This window comes from Pavona decussata, unplaced genomic scaffold (assembly GCF_977016875.1).
Source record: "Pavona decussata unplaced genomic scaffold, jaPavDecu1.1 SCAFFOLD_19, whole genome shotgun sequence".
Classification (NCBI taxonomy): domain Eukaryota; kingdom Metazoa; phylum Cnidaria; class Anthozoa; order Scleractinia; family Agariciidae; genus Pavona; species Pavona decussata.
Genome location: NW_028145442.1, coordinates 1,783,187 through 1,806,222, shown reverse-complemented (window position 1 = coordinate 1,806,222; position 23,036 = coordinate 1,783,187). Strand labels below are relative to the sequence as shown.

At 39.2% G+C, this 23,036-nt stretch overlaps 3 protein-coding genes across 5 annotated transcripts; all 3 read right to left on the bottom strand.

Annotated features, from left to right (window-relative positions):
• Positions 1–37: 37 nt before the first annotated feature.
• On the bottom strand, positions 38–3,764 carry LOC146486986 (histamine H2 receptor-like). Its single transcript, XM_085091390.1, has one exon. The coding sequence runs from the start codon at positions 3,031–3,033 to the stop codon at positions 1,885–1,887; it is 1,149 nt and encodes a 382-aa protein (XP_084947516.1). The 5' UTR covers positions 3,034–3,764; the 3' UTR covers positions 38–1,884.
• Positions 3,765–7,593: 3,829 nt separating this feature from the next.
• Positions 7,594–10,434, bottom strand: LOC146486985 (adenosine receptor A2b-like). The gene has a single exon (XM_085091399.1). The coding sequence runs from the start codon at positions 9,027–9,029 to the stop codon at positions 7,893–7,895; it is 1,137 nt and encodes a 378-aa protein (XP_084947525.1). The 5' UTR covers positions 9,030–10,434; the 3' UTR covers positions 7,594–7,892.
• A 6,313-nt stretch (positions 10,435–16,747) lies between these two features.
• On the bottom strand, positions 16,748–22,499 carry LOC146486984 (histamine H2 receptor-like). 3 transcript variants are annotated; one of them, XM_085091343.1, is made up of 2 exons: positions 21,168–22,499; positions 16,748–20,082 (listed from the first exon to the last, which is right to left on the bottom strand). In XM_085091343.1, exon 2 carries the CDS (start codon positions 19,904–19,906, stop codon positions 18,893–18,895), a length of 1,014 nt encoding a protein of 337 aa, XP_084947469.1. In that variant the 5' UTR covers positions 19,907–20,082; positions 21,168–22,499; the 3' UTR covers positions 16,748–18,892. The 3 variants fall into 3 exon arrangements, with proteins under 3 accessions (XP_084947469.1, XP_084947461.1, XP_084947454.1); XM_085091335.1 differs by lacking the exon at positions 21,168–22,499 and adding an exon at positions 20,908–21,138; XM_085091328.1 differs by lacking the exon at positions 21,168–22,499 and adding an exon at positions 20,165–20,540.
• Positions 22,500–23,036: the final 537 nt, after the last annotated feature.

Genomic DNA, 23,036 nt, shown 5'->3' with positions numbered 1-23,036 from the left:
CTTAAAACTGAAATCCCGATGGAAACACACGAGTACACCAGTTGGAATTCATTTTATTTTACAAGCCTCCTACAGTATTCTGCAAATAGAATCCAAAAGTGTTCTTGTTAAATCTTCATTTCTCGTGTTCATTTTTGGTATTTCATTTCGCTTTTTTCATCCAATTTAAAGTTACAAAGTTTCGTAGTTTCTATGGAAATGTCTACTGTTGCCTTCAAAGCAATAGGGACCTAAAGAAAGCACGACGGCAACGCCAACAAAAACAACACTCAGAAATAAATATTAACGTTATCTACCCGTTCAACTACTTGCATACTGTGAATGATTTATCCAGGAACATAATTCAGTAAGGCACCAACGGTGTTCAAGTACAGAAAGAGAAAGAAAAATTCATCGTCGATTGCTCAGTTCTCCTTAAAGCTTTGAATTTCGGTCATTTGACGACGTTGCCTTCGCCCGACGGCTATGCCATGCTGATGAGGCCTAACAAGGCCGAAACAGCTGTCCATGGCTGCCACTTCCCGGGTGATATGGCTGTGCGCATGCGTAAGGTACTGTTGGTGTCCGAGTGTGTCACTTGCTTTAATTGATTGCCTACTTCTGACGACGTCAAAGAATTAAGGCACACGCAGAGCCATTGTTTAGCTCATTAAACCTGTGGTTTTCACCTTTTCGTTACCGTCGTCGTCGTGCTTTCGGGAAGCCGCTAACAATAATACAGCAAAGCAAACCAAACTAACTAAAAATGTAAAGTAAATGAGTTATTCTATCGTTTCAGTAGCTTTTTATGCGCATATTCTTATTTTAATATACATACTCACAGGTGAATGTTGCTAACCATACGACAACGTTCACGCCTGGTCACGCGTGCAGAACTTAAATTTTACAAAGGGAACTACGAACAAATATTCAATTGTTAAAACGTACAAAAGCCATTTCTGACAAGCTAAATGATGAAAGCTTTTTACTTTGGGTATAGCGGATTTAAAAGAAAGTACCTATCATCTACCATCTTCTGTTGGTCTGCTATTCGCTCTGTCGGGGTTTCTGCAATTGTTTCGCACGAGTTTTACTGTGGCAAACGTTTGTACCGTTCCACCTTTCAAGAAATATACCAATGTGACTGTTGTGAAACACCGACAAGGTATTACAGGATTTCCACCCTCCGGGCACAAATTACTGTACAAGAAGCCGTAGAACTTCTGAAAAAACTAAATACGTTTTTCAGCATTATTTTTTCGTAAAGCAAAGGCTGCTTCAGCGACCTTTCTTGAGGAATACATTCAAAACTAAGCTTTTTGAGGACCCAAGCAAACGATATCATACAAATGCTTAGCCAAAAAATAAAAAAGGAAAACTGAACATACTATAAATAAAAATCTGTGTCAGGAGATCTAAAGCCTTTTCCTAATCGATAATTCAAAAGATTGTATATTGAAAACTGAACTCAATTGATGGTACCTCTTACAGTGGAGGGTTTATTGGCAAACGTTAGACTGGTGGATGGGTAGTTCTAAGCACTATTATTAAACGATCTAATCCAACTAGAATAAGCATCACGTGAAATGGTACCAATAAAATTAATCAATGACACTTTTTCCAAAAGAACTTTTTCCCCAGCAGTTCACGTCACATAATGACTATTCCCCTATTTAAAGACAATTTCAATGACATAAAAGAAATCTTTGGTTTAATACTGGATTACGGTTAATCGGCTTTTGAACAACCGAGAGGTATCACTTAGCATGCGAAGTAAGTCAATCCAATTACGACTCATTCTTATAATTACAGCTGTGTTGAGCTAGTGCCTGTTGGGAGAAAACAGCGTATCTTGGGTGGGCAAATGTCAAATTTCGATGTTTCTCTGTTTCATGTTAATCATAATTAAACATCCCTGCCATGTTTTTTTGGAGGTTGTGGCGTTGGTCGCATTTGCCGCATCGACTGAAGACGCACCTCTTTATTTTCCATTTCGGGAATCTCAGAGGAAAGGCTCTGTGAAATTGTTGAGCGGCGTCGTGTTGTTGATCTAGGATCCGAAGCAGGTCTGAGCGAACCGAACAACTTTAGGTACGTGGTTTTGAATCGCTTGTTCTGGAATGCAAACAGAAATGGATTGAGCGCCGAGTTGAGGTAACCAAGCATCAGGAGCCCCGCGTAAACTTTCCACGGGTATGGCCTCCAATTTTCACCGCCATACAGATTGGAGGCAATGCTGAAATACGTGTAAGGCTGCCAGCAGAAGAAAAACGCTGCCACAAACATTGAAGTTGTCTTGGCCGCTCTTAGGTTCTTTACGTAGACCTTTGCTTCGTCTTTGGAAGGGTGTCGAGAGCCTTGTGTACTGAGTCTGTGCACACTTCTATGGTGTGTGCAGGCAATGACAAAGGCCAAGATGAAAAACACACAGGTGAGAAGAAGAGGCACAGTAAAGTTTATAAAACTGGTCGTTATATTATACACCAGGGCAAAGGGAACCATGCAAAAGCCTTGGTATATCGGCTCTAGACCTTTTATCCGCCAACCCATGATGGGAAGAAGAGCCCATATGATGCTGTAGATCCAGATGATGCTGATGATAATCAAAGCTCTCGATCGCGTCAAAAACTGTGAACGGCGAAATCGTCTCAGAGGATCTTTAACGCTCATGAACCGATCCACACTGATGGCCAGAAGGGCAAAAATGGAGGTGGGCACAGTGATGAGGTAGGCGGTGATATATGTTATGCACATTATCTTTCCATGTTTCCAAAAGCCTTGAAGAAAAAGAAACTCTACCTCGAACGGCACTGCTAAAGTTGCTGTGAGAAGATCCGAGATAGCCAGGGATAAAAGGAAGAGATTTGTTGGATTGCTCCGAAGTTGTCTGTTTGCCAGTATAGCAAAACAGACCAAAAAGTTTCCAACGGCTGCCACTACTGCAATTAAGATGTAAAAAACGGCGACGGTATACTTGAATGTGGGATCGAAGAGGGTAAATCCTTGGCTTGATCTAGGAGGAACGGTTGTGTTAAAGTCGGATGAGTTGTTCATGTTGGTGCTGTCAAGCCTCTCCACTGATTTATTCGGTTTTTGCCAGACAGTTCTATCAGTCGGATTCTTGTTTACTTGCTTTCGCTAAGCTTTTAGCTAAATGCTTAGGGAACAGCAGCTCACTCTGCCAATTCGAAAGTAAGAATGAATAATTCAAGCCAAGAAGCTTTTTATATGTTGCTATTTTAATTTGTCCTGCGTGCATAAAAACATTCGGCTAAAACGATATTGGCGCGAAAAATTGACTTTCATTTGCGCAACTGTGGCTTAATTTAACTTTTCGACCACTTAAAGATTAAGTGTTGGCTTACCCAACACTCTTCTCAATATCATGGTATCCGTGAAAATGTCACGATATTTTAGCCTGTTTTTCTAGCCTTGTGCTAGTGAATCGCTTTTAATCCGGGTTTCGATGTCATTCATGGGTGAGTTTTCGAGCATTGTGATTGTAGCATAAAAATTTCTTTCTTAGATAATTGCATTTCAATGCATTTCAAGTGCACAACTTATTCCGAGAAGAATCATACATTAGATTCAGGGATTGTTATTAGCGACGCGCCATGTTTTTCTTTAACGTCTATAGATAGGAACACGTGATTTGGCAACATAAAAACTTATGCAATATTTGCTCTTTTCTCTCTCGTGTGATTGGTGAAAATACGAGTCACATGTTTTGTTGACTTCAACAATTGTAGATTATCATGTAAATCCCGTCCACTTTTTTGAATACAATTTTAGCCGCACAAACACAGAATCGAGATGAGGGCATGCACACGGTATTGGATCTCCCGATAGGACGTTATAATTTCCCTTTTGATAAATTCGCTATGGGTGTAAAGTGAAAAACATTTTTCATTTGTTTGCACGAAAATTGCCCATGTGCAAAGGTTGGTTCTATTTATGCCATGGTGAAACAGTATGCAAAGATTACAAGCGGGAGGGACAAAAGAGAACACCTTTAGTTTCTTCGATTTTAATTCGCTGCCATTGAATTAATTTTATGGAATTGAATAAATCGTTTGAGGATCATACTTTTTACAAAGATAATTTTAAATTCACAGTTTCATAATAGTTGCATCTTGTAGTCATCTCTTCTCAGAACAGATAATAAGATATTAGATATTAGACCTTTAGGGATTAATTAAGTTTTGTTTAGGTTAAGCCAAAAATACTTCCTTTATTTTGTTGTGGTACGCTTGCGTCCCTAAGCGATATATTGGATGGTCGAAATCGTTTCAACAATATACCAAATTTTAGGTTCTATTTAAAATCTTAATACTTTTAGTTTTTCTCCTGATCGCCTTTCATTCCGTATTAAACGCAAATTTATTGCCATTAAAGTACATCTTCATCTACAAGCTTTGAATTGTTTAGAAGCGGTATAACACTTAAATAGTCACATCATCAGTGTAAATTTAGTTCGTGTTATTTAACAATAAATGTATAAGTACGGAGCAATGTAAAAATTGAAGGGTTACGTGATGCTATTGAAAAGGCAAAATAGGAAGAAAAGGTCTAAACCTTTACCGCTTTCGGCTCATTTGTGAAACATTCTCTTAGCAACAATTCAGTGTTCAGAAATAAACGTATCTAATTTGTGGAGGATCGTGATTGTTGTTAGACACAGTGTCACTTTTTGATTAAACAAAAATTGAATTACTTTGACATCAACTGAGGGGCCTTTTTTTTAGTTTTGTTTTGTAGAAAACCAGAATATGACGTTTTGACTAAGTTTCGGTAAGAAAGATAAAATTGTCTTACCGAACAACGGGAGAGCCAAGAATAACTCAAGTGAAAGAACACGATTCGTTATTAATCTTGGGACATAATCGTTCTCGCCGTAGAACCGCATACAGTAGTTTACATATATGTTGCATTGAGTTGAAGATTTATAGTATTAAAAAAAGATGTTGCTAGAGGTATTTTTTAGTCAATGACACAGACATACTCGAAACGCGAAAATTCGAGTTCCCCAACAGAGAAGTCGAACCTCATGTGACCTTCCGATTACTGTAGCTCAGTAGTCAAGAGCATCTGAAAGTTGAGGAGGCCATGCGTTCGACTTCTGTACATGCTTGCCTGTATCACTGACTGAAAAAATACCCCTGGATCTATCATTTATTTACCAGGCTTAAAGTACACTATTCTTTGAATTATAAGAGTTTTTTGTTAAAGAATGATCAATACTTCCAAAGTTAATTTGCTCAGAAAACCCCCAAAGTCCCCAGAGCGAATTAACATCAAATTCACGACCTTCCAGTCACGTTGGGGCGCTAGACCCGTGAGCTATGCCGGCGGGGTGACTCGATCGTGGATGAGTTGGACCGTACAGCTGAGTCCTTATAGCAAGTATACGTCTCCTTGTACTCAGTAGTCAAGAGTGCCCGACCGTTAATTGGGAAATCATGGAGAGCAAGAGGTTTGCTTGAACGATTTGGCTTATGACAAACGTTCTTTGTCGTTAATAAAATTCCAAGCCGCATTCGTATATATATAAAAAAAATTATTTACGTCACTTCTCGTGAATTCATAACCAGATCTGTGCGGACTGCATAAGCTTTGTACACCCAAAACTAATGAGAGTCGGTCTTTTAAATGTCAAGTTTTGAGTCAATGGTGCGTTTCATCCGACATCTTGACCAGTATTTGAGTATCCTGGATCGTTTGCCTATTAACTCCATCCGCCTCCGTTCCATGTGTTTTAAAGGTGTATCGCGTGTAACTAATTATTGCCCTAATTATTACTGCCGGGTAGCAGTTGAACAAGGGGGCTCAAAGTTCTGAGTGCTGTAATGTTGGATTCGTTTAGCCCGATCCGCGTCATTGGCCTCATTAAACTTCGCAGTAAACATCGAATGGCAAAACTCAAAATGATCCAAAAACAGTGGTGGCCAATCGATTAATCCAACGCTTCACCCACCATTTTGAATCCAGTGGATTCAGCAATGCTGGACGACGCGGAAAATTGTTTCAGTTCATTCGCTCGTAGAAGGTCATCCAAGAAAGTTATATTCAACACTTTTATATCATGATGTTGGACTGATTCATCTAACAATGGCTGGACGATGGATGCATCTTTTAAAAGCCCAGGCTAAACATTTCACGGAACATGATTACCGTGTAGCATGAAAATTCTGCGGGTTCTAATTTTTGCGGATTTTGAGGATTGAAAAAAAAAATTAGTTCCTGCAGAAAAAAACCCCGCAAAATTAACTCCCTTCGGTCAAATTAAAAACTTCGCTTTTAATAGACTTATGCCACTGGAGCGATATACATTGGACCGTACTCGAGAACGTTAACATGATTTTCTTTTGGAAAAAGCAACTAGAGCTGTCAAGAGTAAAGCAAACCAGTGCATTAGATTGACACGAATCGAATGGGTCATCTGAAGGAACGCACAGAGTGATTCGAATCCTGCAGCAGACCAACCATGTTCTTGTGGCGCTTCTGCGGCGGCCTGCACAGAAGAGCAGAAGTGCAGTAGTTCAACTGAACAACTGAGTGTTATTATTATCGACTGAGTCTGTCTCATTTCGTTAAACAATAGGGCATAGTTTTGCATTTTAACAGGCCGCTCCCAGTTAGGTCTCAAAGTTTTATACTAGCTACATCTCTCACTCGAAAGACCTCGGTGTGCCTGGAAAGGTTTCAGCTACGGTAATTCAAACATTCCTACTGCTTTCTTATAAAATAATATACGGTAATACCGGTCGTGGCAAACCGTATTAACGAAACAGTGTTTGGCTGTGCATGGTAGGGGTAGTCTTTTTGTATTGTTGTTGTTCAGTCCCTTTGCGCAGTAAGGTATTACAGCGATATGTCTCTAATATGTAAGTAGAGTGAACTGTGACTCAATGACTTGAACCAGAGCATCGCAAAAATTAGTCCTCAGCAAGAAATTTCAGTCATCTCGAACCGCAAATATTTGTTCCCGCAAATCACAAAAAATTGCCAATCCGCAAAATAAAACTCCCCCAAAATTTTCGTGTTACACAGTATGCAAGATTTTGTTGGTCCAACAACGTACGTTGCAAGGTTTGGAACTCCATGTTGGAAGAACATTTTGTTTTTAATCAAACATCTTTCCCAGCAAATGGACACGCTAGGTGCTGGATGAAATTTAGCCGTTCATTCAACATATTTGGAGGAATGTTTTGTTTTCAATCCTCGTGCCCAGAGCATCTTGCCCAAAAATTGGACACAAAAGTTCTGGATGAAGTTTAGCTTTACGTACAACATTGCCATCCAACAAACGTTGGACCTTTTAGAACCCACATTGAAGGAATGTTTTTTTTTTTCGACCAAATATTTTCCCAACGAATTCGACACAAAGTGTTAAATGAAGTTGAGCCGTGCATTCGAAAAACGTTTAAACGTTACTCCTGGGGCTTTATCGAGTTTCCGTTCCGCCGCCTTTTGTGCAACCACCCAACAAAAGCTGTTATCAGAAAGTTGCTTTAGTATTTATTACTGATCCTGTACAATAACAACGTCGTAATTCATAAATTTAAACCATATTTATACGTTGCTGTTCAAACCAGTAACCACACAAACAACACGTACTGATCGATCAATGTCGTTTACTTTGAGAATGACATAAAAGAAGAATAGAGTGACTGCGGATGTGACGTACTTGTAACTTAAATTTATTGATGCGACTAGAATGTGTTAACATTACGCTGAATAATGGAAGTAGGCGAATGTGAAGCGCAAAATCCATGAGATGTTGATAGGTCTTCTACGTTATAACCATTGCCACATACACCCACTCAGGATAATGTGGATAGTATTCGATATTACAGTTAAGTACCCGCGTTTCTCGTTGATCAGGTTTAACATCAATTGTTTACATCAATTATTTACATATTCACATCCCGGAACACTGTTTCACCATAGCGTTCTTCCTGTGGTTGGATTGAAATCCACTGCAGACAAACATCCTCGTCCGTTAAATCTGGGATCTCAGAAGTGAAAGTGAGTTCCATTAATGTTGAATCTTTTCGAACCTTTGGGATTGACTTTAGTAACGCTGATCTGAACATTTTCGAGTAAAAAACTTTAAAGCTTTTGTTTCGGAGTGCGAACAGAAAAGGGTTAAGTGCGGAGTTTAGGTAACCAAGCATAAGTAAAAGGGGGGTAGCCTCTTCTGGTATAACTTCCGAACACAAATCACACAGACAGAGCACAATAATATAAGTTGAATATGGAACCCAGCAGAAAAAAAAAACTCCGACAAACATGCACACAGTTTTGGCTGCTTGAAGGTTCCTTAAGTAAAACTTATCCATGTAGGCTAGTCTACCTTGGGCAACTGAGTTCTTATGTCGTTCACACGCAATGCGATAAATCTTGATATGAATCCCTGAGGTGATGAGCAACGGCAGGTTGATGTTCAGAAAATTTGTTAGCAACGAATAAGCTCGGGTGTGTGGGTACCAACATATACCTTCATAGATAACCGATTCTCCTTGAGCATTTCTCCAACCTATGGATGGAATTGAAGCGAATAACATGCTGTAAAACCATATAAAAAGATTGATGGTCAAAGCTCGTTTGCGAGTCATGAAGGGGTAAAGACGAAAACGATTCAGAGGATCACTTAGACTCTTGTATCGATCAACGCTGATGACGAGGAGAGTCCAAATTACAGAAGGTACGGTCGTTTCACAGGCTATGGACCAAAGTGTGCACATGAGCTCTCCGTGGACCCAGACTCCTCGAACAAAAAACACATCTATATCCAGAGGCGCTACAATGATCACCGAGACCAAATCAGATAGCGCCAGTGACAAAAGCAATAGCGTTGTAGGATTGTTTCGTAGATTTCTGTCGATTATGACCGCGTAAAAAACCATCACGTTTCCAACAATCGCGACTGCAACAATGATCATATAACACGCGAAGACAGGCAGCACGAAGTCTGTTGCAAAGGAGAAGTAAGGCTCGGTTTTTGTGATTTCGTCGGCATGTAAGCTCGCTTCAGATGTGTTGTTCATCTTCAATCTTACAAATTCTCAGTGTTTTCGTCTTTGAATATTTTAGGCTTAATACGTCACTCGGAGATATCCACCAGACATCCTGTTTTGATCATATGCGGTGCTCGACCTTGTTGACTTAGATTTCGTGTTTATTCCCTGAATTTATTTTTATGGCAAACATTTCAACATGTATGTAAACACAATATTGCCCAGGTATGGACACAATATTACGACAAAGATGCAGAACATTGTCGGCATGTTTGTCTCGACATCAGTAAACTTAGATTTCTTGTTTATACCATGAATTTATTTTATGACAAACCATCGTTAATTGTGGGACTGGTTATGAAACCTTGCCATGAAAGCAATGGTGTTACAATCATGTTGGAAGGGTCGCTACCGTGCACAATCCTTTGTTTTAAAGTTCACACTACAGTTGAATATCTTAACAGGAACGTTTCTATTGGTCAGTTGCTCGAACATATTTCAAATCTGTTGTGGTTTGTGCACGGTCAAGGCCAAAAATGCTAACAAAAACATATATCAAAGACGTTTCTCAGGCCTCATAACCATTACCTTTTATTACCTGTGAGCAAACAGTGTACTGTTGCAATACAAAAACACGATATTGTCCAAAAATGTTTACGAGCACTTTATTTAATTTCCATAAGCATATTTTGGTTGGACGTTTCCTTGCGTTCACTAAATTGCTACAACTACTCGACAATAATTTGGATTAAGAGAATCTAAGAAATTCAACCTAGCACACACAACAGAATAAACAGTTTTTCCAGATCGAGCAGTGATTTTATTCAGTGATTTTACGTCATGATCAGTATATCCGATTACTATATTGTTCCAGCAAGCCGAGTTGATTGCAAAACGATCATCAGCGGTGAAAGCCTTTCTTTCTTCTAATAGATTCTTGGGTCCTGTGAACAGGAAACATAGCATTAATGGTTTATTCTACAAATCTATATCTCCAAAACATTCTTCCATTCTCAAGGTCTCTCCGCTTTCTTTAAGAACCAAGTCTGAAATGATATGAAACCTTACATGGTGATACACTATTGGAGGCTGATGTTGCATTTATGGAGAAATTGTAACATTGACAGCCACTGATTAAATCACCCTCTTCATCCTCTTTTACCGACACGCGCGGACAATAGCTGTCCCTACACCTTGAGACACTAATCAGACCAACTGTACTTTCATAAGAGCGTTACTACCTGCAGAACTGAGTGCACTGAAGACTTTTTCACTTTTGAGTATTTCTGACAATGTGATGCATATTCCGATGTAGTGTATATAGATTTCATATAATGTTATCAGGATATATTTAGTTGACTTTATTTAGTTTTAATTATGATATAACTCGTTAATTCAGTAAGTTACTGCAATAAACAATTATTATTACTATTATTATTATTATTATTATTATTATTATTATTATTGTGACAGTTCTAAAAACGTATGTATGCCATAAGGTTATACATAGACTGGGGCGTTAAACGTGGCCCAAACTACGTGTAGGAATAGCGAATTATTATTATTATTATTATTATTATTATTATTATTATTATTATTATTATTATTATTATTATTATTATTATTATTATTATTATACGAGAGATTAGCAAATGGAGCTTTACGGGTTGAGTGAGATTTTAGTAAATGGTGTCAGTGTTGGATACTGTCCACAGTGATGCGTTTTCAAAACGAAGCAAAATATTTACGCCTACACTAGCGTTGCCGTATCGTTTTTAGCTTTCCACAATAAAACGCTTAGAAACGATGAAACGCCTGGGATCTGTTTACTATTTTCATCTCAAAATTTTGCACTTTGAAACCGTTTTCGAAAGACTCCGTTTTCCTCGGCGTTTTCGAGCGTTTTAGTGTGGACGATAGGCGCAAACGTGTCAAAAAGTGTGCGTTTCAAACGAAAACGAATAAAAGTTCTTTAATTAAACTTTTTTTCAAAGGTTATCATGGCATGCTCCCTAGCACTTTATCTGAAGAGTTTGTTGTCCACGGCAACAGACCTTCTTCGCGACTGAAGCATGGGCTGATAGCACCGAGTTTTACCTCCAAATACGTTCAAAACTCCTTTTCCTATAGAGGGGCTGTCCTCTGGAACGCTATAAGGTGATCTGATAGATCGATACTTGAGTGCACAGACCTGAAATCCTTTTTGAAAAATGTTGTTAATTGTCACACTTTTAAGGATTTTAATTTCAATGTTTAAGCCCCACAATTAATCAACAAAAGATCGGAGAATTTTATTTATTTTTAACTATTGACTTCATTCGTTTTTATCAAAATTTTATTTCGTAAGAACTAACAAACTAAAGAAGATCTGGATCTCTAATAACATCTCGAGGAAAACAAAACTGAGGCTGTATAAAACACTAGTAGTGCCAGTGTTACTCTATGGATCTGAGACATGGAAGATGAACAAAGGAGATGATAAAGCAGTGAATGTGTTCCATAATAGATGCCTACGTAAGATCTTCCGAATCCGATGGCCAGACCATGTCAGTACCAAAGAGCTACTGGAAAGAGCAAGCATGAAGCCACTGAGTGTGGAAGTGATGTCTCGAAGATGGAAAATGATTGGCCATATTCTTAGGAAAGATCGCAATGATGATTGCAATGTTACCATGAGCTGGGCACCAGAAGGTAAAAGGAGAAGGGGAAGACCAAAAACCACCTGGAGACGGACAGTGGAGAAAGAAAGGCAAGAAGCAGGTTGGAGATCGTGGGAGGAGGTGCGGACCGCAGCAACCAATAGAGAGGAGTGGAGAAGCTCTGTGAAGGCCCTATGTGCCACGAGGCACGAAAAGGATATATGATATGATTTTTATCTAATAATTGTAGTTTTGTTATGTATTTTACTAGTACACGACCCCACAAGCTTGTTAGCTTTGACATTTTTATCGTGTATAAATAAAGGTTGTATGTATGTATGTAGTGTAGACGGTGTGCTTAGATTCGGTCTGGAAGGTTTCCGGATTCTATTTCGTGTTATTGGAAAATTGTTAAAAACTTGATATTGGATGGTAACATAGTTTATCACTTATCTTTCATGAATCTGTAAAGCTGACTGGGGTATGATCATCTGGATTGACGTTTCGACAACCTTACCGGAAGTCATTGTTAGAGTCAAGCGATGCGAGTATTGTCAGTCCTAGTTATTGACCCTGATTGGTCAATGAAGCCACGATGTTATTGCCCGTCTGCCAGTTAAGCCGTGGTGTTATTGGCATTGAATATTGCAAAGTTATTGGCACGCGTCGTTCCGTCTTTGTTAATAAACTGTTCCTTGATCTGATTGTTAGTAAAATTAGCTAATTTGTTTCTAGAAATTGAATTTTAATAAAAGTGAAGATACTCGCGTATTGTCTGTCTTGGTGATATCATCAATAGGTCGTTTGTAAGGTGCATGTGAGCAACGGTTCAGTGAGTGTTTGTTTTAGGTTTGTTAACCAGTTTCGCGAGTGATTCGTTACCAGCTAACGCATTTAAATAGGAAGCCCCAGTCGATTCTGTGCTTCTTTTGTAAATGGTGTTCAGTGGTGTGATTATCAATATCACTATTTCTAGCAACTCGTGTGAGTTCTGTCAGTCGTATCTTCAAATTTCTGCTACTGTCAGCAGTATAAACGGCCTGGCAGTCGCAGCACTTGATCTTTCAGATGTAGACTGTTCTGCTCCCTGTCTGCCGCTCGCCTCTATCCTTAACATTCGCCAGTAGTTGTCTTAAAGTAGTGATAGTTTTGTGAGCAACACGGATGTTTTAGCTTTGAAGGATCTGCACGTGGGATAGTTTCAGAAGTCCCTTTAATGTAAGGTATAGTCGCTACATGTAGTGATAGTGTGGGACTAAGTAAAACTCCGCCAAAAATAGGGGCGTGAAAAAAGTTTTGTCGTCCTTGAAAACTTATGCTCCGCCTATTTTCGCCAGGTTCTCACTTCGTCCCGCGCCAACAAAATGCCCCTGGGTCTCCGAGGATTTAAAGTGACAGTTGACAGGTTAGTTTTTGTCGCTTAAGAGTCACTGTTCCTGTACGCTTTGCGTCTAAAAAGTCTTTTTATACGGGGATCCCCCTACCCCTATGGGTTATCCCCTATCCCTACGTTTGGGATAAAGTCCTCGATGTAGTTTTTCGTACTGTAAACGTTGTTTAAGTATTTGATTTCATCTGTTACGCTGTCAGGTGAGTCACAAACCGGTTGCGTTCTTCTTATCAAATGAACACTACCATGGGTGATATGGCTGTGCGCGACCAGAGGCACTAGTCAAACAGCGGAGCCGTGTGACCATTGGTTTTGGTTTTTTTTCTGGCACTTCCGCAAAGGTCATGTTTCACATAACATACACATTACGCAAAGGCCAACCAGAAAGGAGACAAGGGGACCATTCCCGCCAGCACCTGCGAGTCCTTGAAAGGAAGGGTGTAAACGCATCTGAGCTTGCTGCAGTCGCTCGACACCCAAATCATTCTCCCAAACATTTGACGGTGTGTGGCCTTTCCTTAGATCGAGAAAACACGGAAAGCGGAAAAAAAGTAGACCAAAAATTCATCTTGTGAAATCTGTCATGTTTATATGGCGATTAAATGATAGATGAATTTTTCAGTCAGTGACACGGGCATAATCGGAAAAAGAAAATCCGAGTTCTCCCAACAGGAGTCGAGCTTATGACCTTTCCAGTTGTTAAATTCAAATCCTAGCAGTATGCAGGACTTTTGCCGCATGAATTCCCTAGAATCCAGCCCTGTAGCTCAGTGATAGAGCATCCGAATTAGTGATCGGAAGGTCATATAGGTTCGAATCCTAATGGAAGAACTGGGATTTTCTTTTTCCGAGTGTGCCTGTGGCACTGTCATCTTTCAACCCAGCACTTCTAATCAACTGGAACGAATTTCATTCAACTAATGTCAGTTTAGTTTTAATTTGTTGTTGACGTAACCATGTTTCAAAAAATAATAACAACAACATTTTATTGAAAATTAGAAATATAACTAATTATATTACTGATCTGAGGACATATTACAAGTACAAAGTTTATCCGTATATGTAGATGGACTAAATATAACAAAAAAAATAAAATAAAATAACAGTGAAGACACTACTATACAGTGAATAGGATAAACTAACATAAAACAAAGCAAATACATTAAAATTACGAAGAGAGGCTAACCTCAAGTCTTAAATGGCTTAGTAAGACGGGAGACTTCGACATAATCATCTTCTGACCGCACGAAATAGGGCAACATTGAACATATCAGTAAACCACACCCAACCCAGCGATCGAAACGTCACTAATTCACCCAACCCAACTCAGTTCATAAGACTAACTATTCATTTTCACTCTCCCACCCGACCCAGCACCACAGTTCCTTTAAAAACTTATCCTTTTATCCATTTACAATATCGCCTACCTTTCTTGATTAAAACGTTTTTTAAAGAGATGCTTTATTGGGATTTAGTTCTTTTTGGTCACAGTAAAATTTTAACGTATTCTGTTAAGATATAAAGTATTTCCGCCGGAAAGTGATTGTTCTAATAGATCGAATTTATCGGATAATTTTATTGAGTTTATCGTGACCGAGCTAAAGGTATCTTCGATCAGCCTTATTATGGAATGACTGATAGGCACAATATTTGCTAAAAATCCCACTTAAGCCAGGTTTTTGGAGTTATCGAAATAAGAAGATGGTCTTGAATGTCGCGTGGGAGCAATAGTTTGCAGATAAGCCGCCTCCCAGCCTAGCACAATAAAACTTGAAACTGTTCTTTTTATTTTTAATATTCCGATACGATCAATCGAACGCGAGACTCCGGAAAAACATTTCTGATTTTAATTATTAAAACGGCTTGTCCGCGCTAAGTTTAATTTGAGACTGCGTCAACCAAAAAAGATGGGCGCTTATCGGAGACTCGTTTACGACTTAGCATCTGAAAACAAAGTAAAAAAATCAACAGAAAAGGAGCAATACGGATTGTAAAGATAAAAAATAAGGTAATCTTTACAAGAGAACACATCTCAAGAATAGACAGGATTTTCTTCGTCGATTTAGATTAAATTGCTAATGTATCGTGACAGGGAAGATTTTTAAAATAAAGGCACTTCACGGGCAATATGGCCGTTATTGAAATAGGGGAATTAATCACTTTGATTAATTAGAAGGTTCTGAATTGAATCATTTATATGTTGTATGAAGCGGGCTATTTTAATTTGAAAATTACACTTTTGATTACCTGTGGCATGTACGTTCTTCCCATTGCGGTAGATGGGTTGATACGCCTGTAAGCGCCCGCTCTGTTATACGTTCACAGCCGGCACGACGGCATAAACGGTGGCAGAAGGCATAGTGTTTAACACAAATAAAAGGTAAGTGGATTCGCGGTGACTGGAAGACTTAAATGCCCCTTTCACTGAGGAAGTTAAAATGTTAATTTTAAGCCATCAACATATAAATTAAAAAATATTCGACGTTTCGATGTAAAAGCTAACATCATTACTCAAGAAATAAAGTCAGTTTAAGTTGTCAAGATCAGACATAGATCAAGAGTTCAAAATGAATAAAATTAGTATAAAAAGCTGCATTCAGTTGTGCGTGGAAAGCTTATTTAAATAAACTACTCTTGCGCGAATTGTTCAGCTCTTTATAACTGACAACATCTCGTACACAAAACAGTCAAACTAGTTCCGTCACCTTTGGAGTACCGAAAAGTTCTCGCCGGTTAAGCTTGGTCTGCACAGTTCATGCATGTGTTTCATGTCAGGTTTCCCAATCGTTGACCGTTAAGGCTTATACCGTGTTCTGCCGGCAATGCTTCACGTAGGTGTCGGTTTGTACAACCGACATAGGCATTTCGCCTAGATCGCTATTCGTCGAAAGAGGTTTTTGTTTCTCCTGTGCCAAGTTTTATTTTTCCAGAGATATTGTTGGAAAATGCGGGAATTAACAAAATTAGCCCGTAAAAATTGATTCATTATTTACTTGAAAACGTTCTTACAGATCATTTTTTATAATTTCGGCTTACAAGTTGTCTAGATTGAGTAGTTTAAATCCTGAAAGTTTCGTCAGAAAGTGTCTGACTAGATTTCAAGATAATCCACAATGATTATAATGAGATGCTCTAGGCTATCGTTGCTATGGTAACAATTATTGCTTGGAAACCGATGAAAAAATAACTTTGATCATATGTTGAAATGACGATGTAATATGAAGGAAATCGAAGTTTATCTTCCATGCGAGAAAATGTCAAAACTAAGTTCAGAAAAATTGCTGCGAGCCTCCTCAAAGGACTGCTTTGAGGGATTGGTTTTGATGAAGTCGCCTGGATATCACCGCTGTTTACTTTAGAAAATATTATGATTTCCGTAAATTGTGGTATTTGTTTTGCGTCTCGCGTTTATTATTTTGGCGTTGCACGTACCACCTTTTAATCCAGAAACAATTTCCTGAATTTGTAAAATATCTGGTTAAATGCTTCTTATCTACTTGCCTATCTTCTTCTCAAAGGGGAAAAATTAAAAACATCCGTACTTGCGCGCATGGTCTGTTTGTAGTATCCGTGTAGATCCGTCAAAACGACCGAAAAATACAGCAAATAATACAAAGATGATTTAAGGCCTGTTCCAAACGTTGTGCTACTGCCGTGCCGAACTTAAATTAATTTGACCCGGCAGTGGCACGGCAGTAGAACGGCAGTGGTTTCAAATTAAACGTCGAATTTAATTCAATCGCGCCAAATTCTAAAATACAAAAAATGCGTAAAACGAGGAAACTAACTCAAAATACATTAAAATAATTTATGAATTTAGTTCGGCACGGCAATGGCACGCCGTTTGAAACCAAGTCGCGCTACTGCTGTGCGGCACGACAGGGCCTGCCGTGCTACTGCCGTGCTAAATAGTCGTGCCGAACTTAATTCAGCCTGCCAAACTAAATGGTTTCAAACGTCGTGCTACTGCCGTGTTTAAGTCGAATTAAATTCTTGAATTTAGTTCGGTACGGCAGTAGCGCGACGTTTGGCCTAAAGCGAGGATCGAAATGCGCCAATCACCACCAACCAAGAAAAACAAGGAAGTAGAGACTACGGATTATGTATTTTTTAAAGATGCTCTTTTCCCGAAACAGATATCGCAGCAAATAAACTCATTCAGTGAAGTAAATACATTCTCTCTTTCGAGTGGTTTTTACCACATCAATTCTTTGTTCTCGGGAGACGTTTAAGTCTGCGCGCCAAGTGTTTCCTTGTTGCACTAAAAGTGGAATCAAGAGGAAAAAGTTTTTGAAGTTTTGTTGTTAGCGTAAAACATTACTAGCCTGCCTTGCGTTCAAAGTTAACGGCACGTTTGCTCTTTTTCAGTTCCTCTTATGTCTAAAGGATTTACTTCCGCTCCGTTTATCCTAAGAAAGTCTTGAGAAATACATTATTAAAAACAACTTATGCTTTTATTTCCTACACCTGAGATAAGCACTCCTTCATCAAGCTCGACATTTAAGGCGAGAAGATTAAAGAAGCTAATACTCTGAAACAATTTGCCCTTAAGAGAATTAGAATTGCCCATTATCTTATGTTGGCTGATTTTAATCTTGTAGGTTTTCAAACTAAAAAAATCGCCGGAGGAGAAAACGTCAAGTGTTGGATTAAAATGAGGGCTGATTACTAAAAGGGTCTTACATTTTCTGAGAATGACACGCATTTATTGAAAGTGGCGGGAGATTTCTTGTAATCAAATGCTCCTTGATAAGTGTAATTACTTACCGTATGTTATCTTGAAATTGGTTGCAATGCTTTGATCGGCTGTTTTTTAAACAATAGTGTTTCAGTTTTTAACACGCAATGGCAAGTCTTTTGTGATTTGAGGGTGCGTTTCACCATTACACACTTGACATGTGCTCATCGCATAAGAAGTTTGTTACGGTCCGTGTTGATAATTACAAAACACCCCATCTAGACGTTCAGGTGTTTGCGACAATTCATGATTCAACTTTGTACACTTGTCTGCAATCATGCAACGTGCTGTTTTACAACATCAAAGGAAAATGGCTGCACTATCCTAGACCTTAGCAGCCCTAATTTTGATTATTCGACTTCAATTTATTTATTGCCGTTTCATAAAAGAAAAAGCGATTCTCATAGACTGAATTATTGCTAACACTGAAGAGAGGATAAGGTAATCCTTTCTTGTTGCTAAGAGAGTTCTTACAAGAAAACAAATTATACTAGACCGTAAACTGATTCTTACGGTAGAAAAAAAAGGACTATGGTTTTTTTTCTACTGAATATACTATTCACAAAACGTACTTTGAATATACAAAGTCGAAACTTTAGGGTCAGTCATTAAAAGACAGTTTAGACGGTGTTTAACAAAACCACGTTCTAAGTCATTTTCAATTTTGCCAACAGTCATATCTAAACATTGTCTGCTGCTGGCGGTAACAAGAAGGCTTGTATCCCAGACTAAAAAACTATTTATCTGTTTAAAACAAACCACTTATAAACAGATTTGGAGGCCCAATAATTGTCTTAAGCCACGGCCTAAGTTAGACTCTGTTTAAATAACTGGCCCATAGTGTCTGCTTACCAGTGCTATTTTACATACTTTTTCACTTGAGAAAATGCGCCTGTTTTTCAGCGCGACAGAATGGCACAGCCACCATTTGAGGGACTATGTCAGCTATTTTTAGTAAAACTTTGAGAAGCCAAAAGTTAAACTTTCACCAATGGAAACCAAAAAATAAAACTCCCGCCAGTTCTGTTGAATGTCACCCTACCAGTGTACTGCAATTAGCATTGTTTAATTTCAGTACGGTTTTGACCCAAAGACTAAAAATTCCCGGGCCATGAAATAGCCCCCTTTAGATGCTCGTTACCGCGCCATTACTTTGCTGTATTCCGCACAAAGCCGTCATTGCCTTACTCGCTCGCTTCTCAGTCCTTGCATTACTTTTCTTGCAAATTGCTTGAACCAGTGCCTCTCTGAAATCTTTCTTCCCAAGAACGTATAACAAAGGGTTGGATAGCGAGGTAAAAAAGCGCGTGTAGTAGTAGAAGACATACATGACCCAGATTGGAAGGGCGTCACCGTGACCAAACTCCTCTTGAAAGCTCAAGACAAAGTACGGAAACCAGCAAACTACGAACACAATCAACATGGCTAGGAAGATGATGGCTGTCTTGCGCTGAGCTCTGTTGTGCACAACGCATGCGTGTTCAGGATCCGAGGGGCTGTGATATCGCCAAATCTGCCGCTCGTGGTATCGTACCGTGATAAAAATACAGCCATACGTGAAGGCCATTACGCAAAGTGGCAACGCAAAAAAAAGAGCGAAAATGGTCAGGTCGTATATGACCTGAGCTGCATTCGTCTCTTCATCTTCGTCTATGCTGGCGTTTGCGCGCCAGGACAATTGAATAAGACTCACAAATGCGGCTGAGGTCCACGCGAGGATTGTGAGCGCAAAAAACACTGTCCACGTGATGATGCTGTGGTATCGCATAGCGTATTTTATCGCTATGTAGCGGTCCACAAAGACAAGTAGGATGTGTAGTACCGTGGACACAGATATAAATCGCCATATCAACTGCGCGGGCGGGCAAAAAATGTTGTCTCCAAACACTGAGCAGCTGATAGACAGTGGAATACCGAGCAGGCCGGCCAGCAGGTCACTAGCCGCCAGACTTACGAGAAACGAGTTGGTGACACTTTTAAGAGAGCGGTTGCGAATAAACAGGATTATAACGGTCAGGTTGATGGCGATGATGCAGCAAGCCAGCACGATTGGAAATGTGTCGAATTCCGCGCTGAACTCCATCATCTTGTTGTCCGTGTCGTAGTTGTCTTCTCCAGCTACTTGCGTTGCGTTTTCCATGACTTAAATTTCTTCTCGAGTGAAAAAGATATAATGCTCCGCTCTGCCGGTAAATGCAGCAAAGCTCTACGACTGGCCCAGTATAACACACACTCTCCTTTAGCTTGTTGTTGCCGCAATGGTTCCTTTGTTAGTTCTCCCGGCGTTTTTCCCTAATGGCCGTCGAGTGGTGTCCCCTGTTAAAAAAAAAGTTTAAAAAAAAGTATTAAAAGAACTCAAGCAATTCCAACATGGTAACGCTGTTTTTGAGACGCTTACCTCCCTAACAGAATGCGCAGTTAGAACTCTAACGCGTTACTTATGCATTTTGTCAACACTCCGCTTTGTGCGTTCAGTTAACGTACCTAACACAAGTTTATATTATACCCCCAAAGAAGGTCGAATTGTCGTATCTCTCAGTGTGCACGTGATATGCAGACGAGGAGAAGCACTTGCCATTATCTTATAAACACCTGATGGCCACTTTTAGCATGACAGGTTGGTTAATTATGAAAATTTGTCATCGTCGTGGCAATGTGCCTAACATCAACTTCCAGACATTTTCCATCTTTTGTTTTGCTTTCGGCCCGATCGGAAAAGCAAGCCAATATTTTTTTGTTACCTGAAAATTTCTTTTCATTTATTCAATTCTCCTAGCCTATCCAGTGGATTCTTACGACACTTGCTAGTTGATCTGTGAGACAGACTTATTGCAGTTTTAACTGATTCAGTTTCCTTTTTCCTCCCTTGCGTTAAATCCCATATTTTATAATGTATTCTTACATTCATCATTCGGCTGAGCTAACAGCTTCCTTTAGAAACAAAAAATTGGATACGATAGGTTGGTTTGAGCTTTTTTGGAGCTAATTACTTTATTTTGCGTTTTTCATGTTTTCCGCTGAAGAAACATCCTTTTGTTTTGTGCGCACACAGGCTTTGTACCCATTTCCTGCCTTACTCGCTTAATCACAGCCCCCAAGTGCAAAGTGTGTCGAAAACGTTTTTCAGCGGAGATTACTTACCTCAGTTTGCGATAAATCTGCTACTACCAAATTGTTGATGAAAAGTAGAGTCAAGCGGTCCGCGGAAATAAATATGACACGATATTGAAAATCGCTTCTCTCTTAATGCAGATAATTTAAGATCTATTCGATATTATCGGATAACCTTAGGGTTTGCCCATTTGATAAGCACTAGATTTGATTAAACTTACCGGTCATTAAGTTCGCTTAGCTCCGATTAAAATTCAGTTTTGTCGGCTGAATTTATCTGCTGTCCTTACCTGTGTCAGCTGCCAATATAACTGACAGACAGCTGAAAAAATAACTGACTGTTCTTGTGATAAGCATGAGCGAATGTTTTTCAGATTCAATCATCTGGAAACAGCTTTCAGCCTCAACCTGGCTGCGTATTTATGAATATGCGGTAAAGTGCATAATCTTGTTTTCTTCCGTAGACATCTGGAAGGAACAATTTAGGGCTTTTCAGTTTCCTCTCGAATCTGTATTCAATTCTTGAGAAGGCGCGGAAATAAATAACTGCGAAATGAACTGTCCTTGACAGACAAGGTTATATCGTGAGAGTTACAAACGGAAAAAGGGCTGGTATCAGTTGACTTGTGACAAGGAAGTGTCAATCGGGAAATTGATTTTGTGAATGACTGTTAAAATAGATAGAATGCTCCCACCTCCTATTTATTTTGCAAAGTATATTAACAAAGAGCTCTTAAAGGAAGGCTTTTTTCTTTTGAATGAACTTAGTCTGAAGTACTCACAAATTAAAATAGCCTGCATTTATAGTGTTGAATTATCAATGCCTCATGAGTTTACTCGTCAACTACTTTTAAATTATTGGTTTTGCCGTCAAGTATAAAGTCAACAGAAAAACCTACATGACATGACTGATAATACCACTCTGGAATATGAATTATATGAGATAGGTCTTAGAGAAACTGTGGTGCTGCGTCGGTGGGGGACTGGAAACGAGTGGAAACGTTGTGATTGTGGTGGACGCTCCGAGCGATGCTGTAAACAAGCAGCAGTGAGGTGAGGGTGTAATGTTCTTTGAAGCTGCCTGTTCCTTTACGAGTGAAACCTGTCAATAACAGCCGTCACTAGCTTTCTCAAGCTTAATGTGGCACCACAGGAGATTTTCCCATTACAGAGTCTGTAAAGAGCTTAGTTTCCTCTGCCAGGTGCAAACCCACCACGCCCGGCGCAGCCAATATACGTGGCTTTGATGTAGACGGCAGGTTTTGTAAGAGCACTTAAGTTTTCCATTTTTCCCGACCACTTCGGTACAGTAAAAGCACGGTTTTTAACAGAAAATATGTAAAAATAAATAAAATAAAAATTAAGAGTAGAGTTCGCGGCTTTGTGGAAGAAAAAGAACATAGTAATGTCGCGAAGAAATCTAATATCACAGACAAAGTTGCCATTTTCCGTCTGAAGAACTAGCTCTGGGGAAGATAAAAAAATTGCTAACAAATGCTGTAAAAACCGTCTCTTTAATTCTACAAGAGGATCAGAAATCAGTAAATCAAAGCTAATGCCGCAGAACTTAAAGTTTCCTTTTGCATCAAAGACAAAAAAAAAAAAAAATGGACAAACAACACTTTTAAGGACGGTGCCTACTAATACCGAAGTATTTTTGTGCGGTTTATGACTATGCGAGAAAAGCAGATCTTAGCAAGGCCTATTGGAATCCAAAAAGAAAATTGGGGGTAACCACGCATTTTTCAGAGATAATTAAGCAATAATATCTCTAAAAAACGCCAAAATATAAAGCAATGTATGGGATTTTTTCCTAAATTGAAGCTTAATTATCTCTGAAAAATGCATGGTTACCCCCAATTTTCTTTTGAGATACCAAAAGCATTTGGTAAGTTCTGCTTTATCCGTATAGTTTTAAACCGCGCAAAAATATTCCTGTATTAGTAGGCACCACCCATAGGAAACCCGAGTATCTCGCGATGCGCAGAACGTATGGGCAGTAACAATAGTAGGCACCGTCCTTAAATCAGATCGACTGAGTGAGGAATACAAAAAGGTAAAACAACGAAAAAAGTCGTCGGAATGACAATGCGTAGCAGAAAATTTTTATTTCTGAGGAGGAAGTGGTGATAGCTCTTGGACGACAGGATTTGACTTTT

Bases quoted from the DNA above. Each gene is read 5' to 3' on its own strand.
- LOC146486986 (XM_085091390.1), bottom strand. From the start codon at position 3,033: ATGAACAACTCATCCGACTTTAACACAACCGTTCCTCCTAGATCAAGC.
- LOC146486985 (XM_085091399.1), bottom strand. From the start codon at position 9,029: ATGAACAACACATCTGAAGCGAGCTTACATGCCGACGAAATCACAAAA.
- LOC146486984 (XM_085091343.1), bottom strand. From the start codon at position 19,906: ATGGAAAACGCAACGCAAGTAGCTGGAGAAGACAACTACGACACGGAC.